The following is a 12,264-nucleotide window of genomic DNA, read 5'->3' as shown; positions in this document are numbered from 1 at the left end:
CATACCAATAATTTTTAATTGAATCTGGTCTGGTTAGAAAAATTATTCAGGAAATATTTAAGCATACTTATTCAAATATAACAATTAACACATCCAATATCGTACGCAGAAATCTATAAGAGGTACACGCAATAAACGTACACTGGTTCAATTGATTATAAATCGGATGAGATACTAGTATTTCAAAATCCATACAGGTAGATTCTAAAAACGTATGTTCTGTGATGAAAGTTGATTAACGCCATATTGATTGTGCAGTGATAAAAATTAATTAACAACATAGAATTGTAACAATGAAAAGAAAATACTCGCCCCATCCCCGCGATGTTTTTGTAAAATAAAATTTCGCACAGGTGAGTACATAACTGTTCATTGGAATTTTAACTACGACAGCACTACGACCACGACTGCCACCGGTTCGCGATCAGAACACCATAGACGTACTGATGTCTCAGTAGGGCTCGATTGGTCATTGTCGGCTCGGGTACTACCTACATGTACCCCGGATACTCTTAAGTATACTTACATGAACCATGCGCCGTCGTACGGTTTAAGGTAGAAATCCTATGCACATGGCTGGTGTATTGTCACACGGAGCTTCATACTTTCATCATATGTACATTGTTGTAATTAGCCTTTGAGTCATGAGTGGGTATCTGCTTAAAAAAAAGGTATATTTTTGTTAGTAAATACATTGAATGATATTTTTCAATCATACAAACTAACCACCCACATGGGTATCAACCAAACTCCGTTTGGGATACCAAAATATAAATGATTTATCAGACGGAATCTTATGTTGTGGCGGGAAATACAACGAAACCGTAATACTGAACATTTACCATGCTCTAAAATAGCCATTATATGCATCTTTTGACGATTTAAGAAACCGAAAATTATAAAGCGTTGCAACGCGAAACGAAATAATAATTTGGAAATTCTGTTGTTGTCGTTATTTTTTTGTGAAACTACGAGGATTGCTTATATACAGTATAAAATACATCGCGAAGTGTATTCGGAAGAATAACTGCAAACCAGGCACATACAATACACTATACATGATCCACATCAGATCATCATCACACGTTCCAGGGCACATTAAGGTTCCATTGGCCAGCGTGCACTGAACTTCCATCAAAAACGAAATCCTTCGGCGAATACCCGGGTTGCCGGGGTAAATTTGACCTACTTTGGCTAAAAATTAAATATTTCCCCAGAAAGGTCACAGGGGCAGGTCGGGCAACAAAAGACCTCGTGAAGAGGCAAGTAGGAACTGAAAATAAACTATGATATTCACACATACACGGAAGAATGGCCGAGTGGTCTAAGTGGTAGACTTTTTACTCCAGGACTCTAGGGATCAGTGGTTCGAGCCCTGCTGAAGGTTATCTTTTTTTTTTACTTTTTTTAATGTTATTCTTGATTTTTACTGGAGCTTTTTGTATCCAATGTTTACATTTATCAATATAAAGCATTTAATGACAAACTTCAAAACATGTCCAAATCTTTGAAAAGGCCCCTTTAAATTAGCACCTACCGTTACTTATTGATCTCTTTATTAATAAATGTAAATATAAATATATCATCTAAAAATATATATCACAAGATCAAAAGTCAAACACTTTTTTCAAAAACTGTATCTATGTTTTCAGAAGAACATAAATTAGGGCATGCGATGTATGTGTTCTTGGTTTCTCTTATAAGACATTTGATATTGAACTGTAGCGTCTGCGCAGCATCATTTGAAACCAAATGCATCCCAAGACAAAACATGTGAGTTGATTGTGTTACAATAACAACTCGAAAATATCAGGTTGGTATGGAGTCCAAGCATTTTGTTAACTTTTTTGATGTACACGATTCCTGCCGATGTATCAGTTAATACGTCCATATTTAATTAAGCGAATAAAATCGCATATAGCAGACATAGAAACAATAAATACTCAAGTCGGGTGATACAAAAAGTATAGGTTCTGCACTAAAACTTAGGTTCGGTCGAGCTTTTAGAAACAAAATAACATTTATACGCCTTAACAAAATATTGATCAGGAAAAAAGGCGAAAGGCATTGACCGGCATTGACGTATTCCATTTACCATGACTTTTTTTGTATTGGCCCATTGATTAAAAAAAACAGCCTGCTTCTTGGCAAGCAGGTGAAATGCGGTAAACATAATATAGTGTGACATCGGAATTACCTAATTAAAGGACTGTTCGCAACGCAGTGGTTGTACATTCGCTTCTCATCGTGTTTGTTACAAACTATTGGTTTCTTATTTATCGCTACATTTGACATGTAGTTTTGTACATTACACACTTTATTTTTTATCGTAACTTTCATACGTGAGTATGTCATAACTTTTATGTAAATGATAAAATGCTTGATTGATGATACATATTTTTAATATTGTCGTTTGCAAAAAAATATTATACAAAAATAGTAATATAAACAATAATTAAATTGTAAACTAGTGCATGTTGATGTCTAGTTGTTTAAACGAATGAACGTGTTAAACAGGCCGTTCATATTGAAAGAATATTGCATTTTGTCTCCACTTGCATTCACCGAACACCTCTGAACGTACTTTTCATAACGACAGGTCACAAGGTGCGTTAAAATGTAACCGCATCAAATTTAAAAGGGAATGTTCCCAAAATTGTGATATAATTATTGAAGCCTGATATTCGCTTACCACAACACGCACCATTTGGTGTTTATTACCTGATAATCCTGATAGTGTCAAAACGATTCAAATTTATTAACTGTTAAAAAATAAATGTTTGAAACTATACATCAAGATAGAATTATTTGTTGGGTTTTCTTTCCATAAATAGACCCATCAGCGCAATCGTAATTCATTGGTTTAATACCGATACTTTCATTTCTTTTTCAAGGTTTCTACCTTTTGCAAGAACGCAACGTTATAACATTAACTACAGTTGCGATTAAAAGTGATAACAATAACTCATGCGGAAACCTCTGAAAAAGATAGGGTAAATATATGTAATGTTAATTTTATTTGACTCCATGTTAACCTTAACCATAACACAAGCACTAGTAAAAACCAATTTCAGAATGTCGAGTTCTTGAAAGGACCATGCATATATCGACCGCAGAGGCGGATAATTCTTTAAACAAAAAATTAAAATATTGATATAAAATACTGTTTGTCAGTCGTTAGTTCGATATTTTTGTAGTATTACTTGAAGTTGGATGTCTGAGAATTTGTTATATCATATATCTTATTGTTAAGTTTAAACTTATGTATTCCAGCTCGATTGCATCGGAAGCCTTAGGATTATTGAATCGCTCTCGAGTAAGTTTCCTGGGTAGAACCAATACTTTTTAATTCGGGGGATATAAAATCGCCCCCACCGTGGCGAGCGAACCCGTGACTTCCGACCGCTAGACGAACACCATATCCTGTACGCCACGGCGACCTTATTGGGTTGTTCAGTATAAAATTATAGAAATTGTCTTTATAAGGCCCAATTTATGCCATGTAACATCGTTTATCATGTTTGAAATAATCTTCCAATTTGTCCAGGTCCTGTGCCTTTTAAGTTAAATGCACGTGTACGTACTGATCTAAAGATACGTTCTTTAGTGCACCTGTCATTCTATTATTTTGTTGTCACACTCATTTATCATTCATACACCCAATTAACAGGTGTGTACTTTATCCTTGTCCAATAATTGGTTTCGGTTAAAATTAACCTTCAATTTAAAGTTCGTATTTTGGTCGAAACAAAAACATGCGGATTAAAACAATTAAATGAGTATATGTATGCGAATCGCTCTCTTTGTAGTCATCACATAAATATGCCGTTACTTTTTATTATCAGAGTTCAAAATTTCCCCCAAACTTTTAACGCACGAGGCAGTCGTGCTACCAAAAATGCGATATGGTTTATCACATTGATAAGACTCGAACAGCGTCATATCTAGGAATGTGTCAGTTTGTGAATTCGCCATTAAAATCAGATTAAAGAACAAATATCAAAAGTGACGAAATTATCGATAAATTTACTCTTTTGATACTCATAAACATATAAAACTTAAAAATTATTCCTATAAATGCATTAGTCAAACGTAACACATTTTTGCTAATTATTTCAGGGGTCATTAAATTTAAGAGGGTATAGTTATTGATAATATCGAGCAGTTTTAGTACATTTGATACGGTTGAAAATTCTCTGACTTATCGCCGTTATCATCAGACAGTCCAAATGTGTTAACTATTTGTTAGGTAATAAACTACAATCTAATCACAATCGCTCCACAGTCTGTTCACATTGATACCCAACAACGGCCATTCTTTCTTCACCGTGAACGGACTTATTAACACCGTGAAAACACTGGGTATAACTCGATAGTCGCGCGTTTGATATTTGATATATTCAAAATAGGTGAACTTGGTTCGCCTTGTATAAAACCGTTATTGTCGGGGTTGGTGACTTTCACACAAATATTGATTGATACATTTTGTTGTCTTTGATTGTGTCTTTTGTACAAGTTTTCACTTAAGCACCTCATCACATGGGGTAAGTTTCTTTGGCTGAATGTCGTATCTGTAACTTGTATCAAAGGCGTTCTGTCAGTCAATAAAACCGTCTACCGTTCTGTTGGCAGTTCAAACGTCGCACGGGTACAGGGAACAATTTGCAAGTCAGCATGATACATAAATATGTTGACAAATAAGCCCAGCGAACTTTTGTTTCCAATGACCTCAAGGTCAGAACTGAATATCTGACATGCAACAAATCAAATACACATTTTAAGGAACAAACGAAATTAGCAGTTTCGTCTTCAACTAATGAAATGAGATCAGTTTTTGGGGCATTGCCTGTTCCGGTCATAACATTCATAGCAGAAACATAATGCTAAGTGTGTTATAACTACAACTCCAATTTAAATACACATCGTAAAGTCTGATACGCATGTATTTGTAGGTACAGAACCGCATGATCGTTTTGACTAGTTACTATTTGGGCACGCGCACGTATTTGCCAATTTAAACGAACAAGTAACATTTAAAATCGAAAAAATGAGAAGAAAACACGACCCAGCAGTGCAACCTTTTATCTCGAACATTTTTGCAATTATTTCGGATATCTTAAGTTGCGCATCTAAAACATTTCGAATGACGTACGCGTTAAGATATCTTGATAACGTTTAACCGAGTAAAACAAACACAATTTAAGAGTACTTATAATTGGAGCTTTTTGAAGGACACTTTACATGAAAGTTACTTCTCAAACTACGTCCGTTTTTCGCAGTATGATTCATTCCAAATCAGAAGGCCCGAAATAAGAACTCATGACTTAAGTTTTGGACTGAAATACGGCCCATTTTATTAAGTTTTTAAGTATCCCAGATTATGGATTCAAATATCAGAACTCGATATTTTCGGTCAAAGTAGATCTACTTGTAGCCTTGAATGTGCATGCTTATTGGCACGATATCTCGATAGCTTTTGACAGTATTATCTTGTTATATGAAACGAAATTATCACAGGCGTGGCTATGGCATAACAATACCATATAACTGGACACAATGTGACAGGGAATATTAGCTGCATATCGGTGGCACACCTGTTTGTATTCTGCAGATGTTTGTTGACCTTAATGAAATACCAAAACCTCCAAACGCATAGAGATAATGGCTTAGCTATTTAAGTTATTTTCCGCTTGACGTCATTTACATTCAAATTCATAACCTGCTCGATAAGAAGAGCGTGCATAAAGCCATTTTAACTTGTTTTATTACTTGTTATTTATTTGCTATATAAATAAAATTCACCTCAATAAAGCGGGTGGGAATATAAGATTAAGTCATCGTGTGAGTTTATGGCTTGGTGTATGGTGAGCGTAAACCGAACTTCATTCATGAAAACACTTAACTTGTGACTGTATCCCCGCCGCGTTGATAAAACAAACGGCGTATCTAAGATGTCTAAAGAGTGAGGGTACCAGAGTGGGACGAACGTTTTTCGCACACCCACGTGAGAGTGGAAAGGTCATGCGATTGTCAACATCGGTGCGAATTAGTCATAGAGCGAAAGAGCTAGCGTTACTCTCGCGTTAAATTGAAAATATATCTCTATCCTCAAAGCGCAATTGATCGCATTTTGCCTCGAGCAAGCATCATGTAATGAGCTGAGAAAAAGAAAATTAGATACATTTGTAAAAAATATAGATAGACATCAATGAGATGTGCGTGTGCATGTTTTTGATATGCCATTGAATTAAAATTATAATCTCATTTGGGTTAACATACTCGTTGTATATAAATTGATCATTAGAACGATTACAACTTTTATGTATTTGTATTGATTGAATGGGAAACTTAACTTCAGAGGAATATAGCTGGAACTATTTGCAAGATCAGCATTATCGTGCCTTTGCGTCGTTGGTCAATGGAAGGATAGGGAAGCATCACCGAAAAAGATCCGCTCAGAGCATAAGCAAAAACTTGTATCCAAACATCGGCAGCAGAAACAAAGAACTCTCAATTACGTGGCATAATTGTGTGCAAACTCCGTAACTAAGCTCACTGTCAAAGAATTCATACAAACTGAACAAAAATTATTTGCACAGCCAAAGTCATGGACAAGAAAATACCATAGAGTATAGTGGTACGTTACAAAACGGTTTATGAAAGACAATACACAGAAAGACGGCGAAATCCGTTAATGACAGGACATCTCATGAACTTTTTGGCAAGTCTAGGCAGTGCTTGAAACAAACCGTTGTCGTTCGTCGACTTTGCTTAAACTTTCAGAACAACGGTAATCCTGCGTCCTTACTTTGCGACGGATCCAAAATTGCCACTTCTCACCCAGGTCGATTCCGGGAAAGCGCTCAAGTTCAGAGTTGTTCAATTTGCAATTTGAAGCCAACTCAGTCGTGGCCAAAGACTCAGGGTATGTAGGCAAGGGATCATAATAGTTATTGCATTAAATGTATTTACCTAAAACGACAGTGTTAACTAAGAATATACTAATGATGTTTTTTTTTATAATTTGGTTTCTATTTAAAGAAAAATAGTCAGCATTCACTTTTGAGCGAGCGGTTTTTATCAATGTATTTTTTTTATCATTTCAGTTATCTAATAAAACTGTGTTTTTACTTTAGTTAAAAGATCATTTGCCTTAGTTGTATGTTTTAAAAAGTAGTTGCACACTGTACAATACTTTTAACTTATATATAGCGACTTAAACTTTGTATGTAGCAAAGTATTTATTTGCGACAGTAGAAAAACATTTGCCTGAAATTGTTTTCATTAATCATAGGGAATACAACTCTGGACGTTTGTTGTGGATCCCTTTTATATTTCGATGTATTTCAACAAATAATTGTATCCATTTTATCACATAAAATTTCACACGATTTGACAGTAGCATGTAATGAAAGACATTAAAATAAATACTGGTGCTACAACCTTAAAGCTTATACAGTTGACATACAAAGAACTTATTCAGAATATGGGGAGTTATAATATATACACGAATACTAAAACATTACTGACATTTCCGATGTTAACACGGATGATTTTCAAAACAAAATAAGTCGCAGGAACCGAAAGAAGGTATCAGTTAACAAAGCAACATTGAAAAAGACAAGTCACTTGGTATTATCTGGTAAATAAGTAAACAAAAAGTTTCTCAGTAAAAAGACAAGTCACTTGGTATTATCCGGTAAAGAAGGAAACACGAGGAATCTTAGGAAACCAGACAAGTCACTGTGTATTCCTTGTAAATGTTTTTAAAATAAACAATAGGCGGATTGTTTCGATAGTATTCATACACAAACATATGCACTTATTCGATTCGTTATTTAAGTAAAACAGGAATTGCAAATTTATATGTTTGTTTATGTAATTTTTCGTTTACTAAGCAGATAAAATTGGAATAAAATCGGTATATTTAATATATAATTTATATATTACATATTTTATCATGAAGCATTATTTAAAAAAAAATTAAATAATAATGTAGTTTTATAGATTATACGCAAATAGATAAATAAAAAAAAATAATAACGAAATAAATTGAGGTCTTATTTCATGTGACTCATGTCGTCATATTAAATTGGCATTCGGCATGTTTTTACTGCTCATTTAATTATATTTGCACTTGCTACAATATTCATAATATCATTCATTTTGTGTAATTGAACTGTTTTGGGGTTTACTTAATTTAATTTTAAAACGCTTTGACTACAATAAGTAACCACATTTTTCAAAGAATGCGCACTTTGATAGTTACGTACCTATTTATTGACAAGTTATTTTGACTATCCCATTTAACCAAGCACTTAAAAGTTACTATTCAGTAATTGCACGTGCACATTCACTTAAAATATATTATATGTACGCCTCACTTTCTGTTCTATGGTGAAAAAAACACGTACATTGTCATATCAATGTTATATACCACAATAATTTATAACACACGTTTTGTATTTGTTACACCAATTTGTAAGTAATATTGCTGTTTAACAGTAAACACATGCTGATATGGGGCGACACTTTCCGCTAAACGGGACTTTCGCTAAGAAGACATTTCCTTTAAACGAAATATACCATAAAAGCGAAAAGTGTCGTCCCTGATAAGCCTGTGTTGACTGCACAAGTTAATCTGAGACGATGCTCTGTTAATATGCAAGTCAGGATGGGTAGGGATGAGGTAACAATGTTAATCTGTAAAGGTGTCTCATAAGTAAACACTGACTGGTCCTTTAACGCGAGGTTAATTTATTATGAAATAAGTTCATGATTTCCGTATGTCACTTTATTAAGGGCCAGTAAACATCGTTAAGGGAATTGGGGGCATTAATTATAATGAATGGTACAGCAATCTGATCCCCCAATCTGAAAAATCATGTAACACATATGGATGTCCAAACTGAATTAATTAATTATACGTAGTGAATTATAATTCAGTCAATTTAAATTGAACAACATAAACCAGGTTCCAATGCACTTACAATATAAAGCATTATCATTGTGAAAACAAATAACACCCTCTTATAAATTGTAACCGCAAAATATTTAAATTATTATAGCGGTTAATGAAAACAATTAAATTGTGATTTATTAAAGCTCACATAAACAAATTCATTGTAGGCGTTCATTCCTCAATTCTGATTGCATTTACCATCTGAATATTGTATTATTTCCGTGTTTAAATGTTTGCATATCACGCTATATGACCACAATAGTTTATATCATATTCGTGTAATAAAACAATTAACTATTATCATAGGCATATCAATTACATTTAAAAGTGCAGTCACTTCATACTGGGTCATGTTTATGAAAGTATGGCCGAGTGCAATTTAAAAAACGTGGTGCATATAGGTCAAATACAGCTCTTTTAAAGTACGCGACATTACTTATAACAGTGCAAATGTTAATGTCTCAAATAATGTAAAAAAATAGTTTTATGTTAAATATGATTCAACTATAGTGGTACTACGTTCTAGGCTTGAATATTACTTTACTAAGTCAACGGAAAAAGCAGGCATGTTGAATGATTAACATATCAAGCGCTGGTGCAGAATTATTTTAATCGTACAAATTAAAAGAGGATATTCGTGTTTAAGAATATGTAGTTACAAGCAGTCGTTTACTATAATTGTAAAGAACATAAATGCAGAACATATTTTTTAAATGTATGAATTTAAGAAGAGTGCACCAAATATACAACTACCTCTTCTTTCAGGACCATGTTATACGTGGACGAGTTCGGGTATGAACGGCAGTGCTCGTTTCTCGACGATCTGGCTTCGTCGCCTGACGTCTGCGTGCGGAAACTGTCGGAAAATCAAGAGAATAAAATAAATGCCACGGAAAACACCGAACAAATTGTTCCGGGAGGAACCGATAATCTATCGGAATTGGAGTCATCATTGTATCCGCTAGCTGACGCGAACATTATTGGAACAACTAAAATGACAATGAAAAATATCTCATCCCCTATGAGGATGGAAACTTCATACAAAAATAGCGCGCCCATTCAATCACGTGACAGTACCCCCTCGCCAGTGTACAGTGACGTATCAAGCGACGATAACCGGAACCAGAATTCGGAAATTCTGGACGACATAATGGAGTGCATTCAGACGGTAGACCCCGCCGTCACTTCCGGTACTGCGTGCAAGTCGGCGAAAAAAACGCGCGAATATGAGAAACTTATGAGAGAGGCGGCACAGCTTTTATCAGGTAAAGGCAATTGTAATTACATCAAAAACGTATTCCTACTTTTGCAAACGTTAAAAGGGCGTTCCTATACCTATGACTATGAATATAAGCAAGCTACCACATATCTATTTATTCAGACTTATTTTCGAGTGAAGGTTATATGAACTGTTTTTATGAGTTTATTGAACACATGTTTATGTTTTTTCACCCACCAATCCCTTATCTTGTATCATATATCATAATTTTCTAAAATTGATCGCCTCATTAAGTTGTTGAAGCAAAATATGAAAGTAATTTAGCCTCGCTCTTGGAAAACAGGATTTTATGAAAGTGCGTTAAGCGGCGTCCCAGATAGGCCGTGCAGTCTACACACGCTAACTTGGGACGAAACTTTCCGCCTTAACTGGATTTTCACTAAGATGAGATTTCCTTTCAGCGGAAATTGTCGTTTCTAAACAGCCGGTGTTGATTACACTGGCTAATCTGGAAAGATACATTACGCACGTGCAGTAGGTCTCGTTTTCACAGAGCGAGTATCATTTAAATTACTTTGTTTATTTGCAGGGAGCGGCCAAATTCAGCTGTGGCAGTTCATTTTGGAGCTGCTTACCACCGACCTTGGTACCGGATGTGCCCACTGGGAGGGGCCCCTGGGCGAGTTCCGGATCACAGACCCCGACGAGGTGGCGCGACAGTGGGGCATCAGAAAGAACAAGTCCAAAATGAACTACGACAAACTCAGTCGAGCGTTGCGATACTATTACGATAAAAACATTTTAACGAAGGTGCAAGGAAAGCGATATACGTACCGATTTGACTTTGGAGCAATCGTTCAATCAAATCGCTCCCTTACTAGTCTTGCAAGAAACCCCGTGATTTCAAAAATTGACGCCATTCAGCACCCACCATGTTCAACCGTTAAATTTGCTCAAAAGCCGAAATCGCGACTCACAGACAGTGTGCAAAACAGTTGCAGTAGGCAACAGTATAATTCCAAACCTCAGATGTCTCCCGGCGTTTTACAGACTAACAAAATCTTTTCATACGAATCGCAATACGACTGTTCACACGTGGAAAACATGTTTGCACCGATCGAGCCGCCATATTGGTACGAAAATGAGACAGCACTTGACCGGATGACGTCGTGGTATCCGACCCATGACCATTACAATAACTACTTCGTCGAAATGTCGGAAACCAGACAAATGTACTCATTTATGTAATGTTGTAGTAATGATAAACACTTTTCTTTAAATTTCTTTGGGATACGCGCCAGTAATTGAGGGTGCTGTAAAAAGCATAAAAAAACAACGACGATCAAAATACGAGTTGTTTATAATGCAGATACATTTAAACTATTTCGTTTTTCGTTCATTGTATCTGTCATAATGTACGTTCTTGCTTATCTCTATGAAGACGTTGTTAACAAGTTTGTATCGAACATCAAGAGCATTTTTTTTATAAATATATCACTACATGAACATGCAAAAAGAATTTTAATTAGTCATGTATAACGATGGTGAATTTGTTTGTTTTTTATTCACATAGTTCTTGTTCGCGTTTGGTAAAGTTATGGTATATTTGCGGTTGATAACACTGAATTAAAACAATTGTTCGAAAATGTTCGGGACAGCTCACTTAAAAATATTAATACTTACTTATTTGCAAATGTTTTATGATTTTTAACACACATGTTTTCATCGATTTATATTTTGTATATTATTATTTACTTTGTGATATGTAAAATAATAAATTGATAACATGATTACAGTCTTTTTAGTCAATTGAACCTTTTTAAGTCAGTAAAAAGCGATACTATATTAATTTTTGATAGTCCGGCGTTGTCAAAAATATTTTAGTGATATCACCAACTCACTGTTTTCCTGGGTCACCACTACTTACTAAGTGTACATATTGGCAGTTACTTGCAACTGCACTCTGTTATGATTGGTATGGGTCGAATGGCCGTAGTGTAGATAAGATTTCACCCCACACAAGTGATGTGGTCCGGCAAGGGATCGAATCCACGATCCTCAGAGTTTGAGACCAGCGCTCTAG

General features: G+C 35.2%; 1 protein-coding gene across 1 annotated transcript; it reads left to right on the top strand.

Moving 5' to 3' along the window:
- The first annotated feature begins 4,343 nt into the window (after positions 1 to 4,343).
- On the top strand, positions 4,344 to 11,971 carry LOC127881408 (protein C-ets-2-like). The gene is made up of 4 exons (XM_052429275.1): positions 4,344 to 4,362; positions 6,359 to 6,925; positions 9,728 to 10,227; positions 10,771 to 11,971. The coding sequence occupies exons 3-4, from the start codon at positions 9,732 to 9,734 to the stop codon at positions 11,427 to 11,429; spliced, it is 1,155 nt and encodes a 384-aa protein (XP_052285235.1). The 5' UTR covers positions 4,344 to 4,362; positions 6,359 to 6,925; positions 9,728 to 9,731; the 3' UTR covers positions 11,430 to 11,971.
- Positions 11,972 to 12,264: the final 293 nt, after the last annotated feature.

This window comes from Dreissena polymorpha, chromosome 5, assembly GCF_020536995.1.
Source record: "Dreissena polymorpha isolate Duluth1 chromosome 5, UMN_Dpol_1.0, whole genome shotgun sequence".
In the NCBI taxonomy this organism is placed as follows: Eukaryota; Metazoa; Mollusca; class Bivalvia; order Myida; family Dreissenidae; genus Dreissena; species Dreissena polymorpha.
The sequence above is the reverse complement of the archived record's forward strand: the minus strand, read 5'-3'. Positions and strand labels throughout refer to the sequence as shown.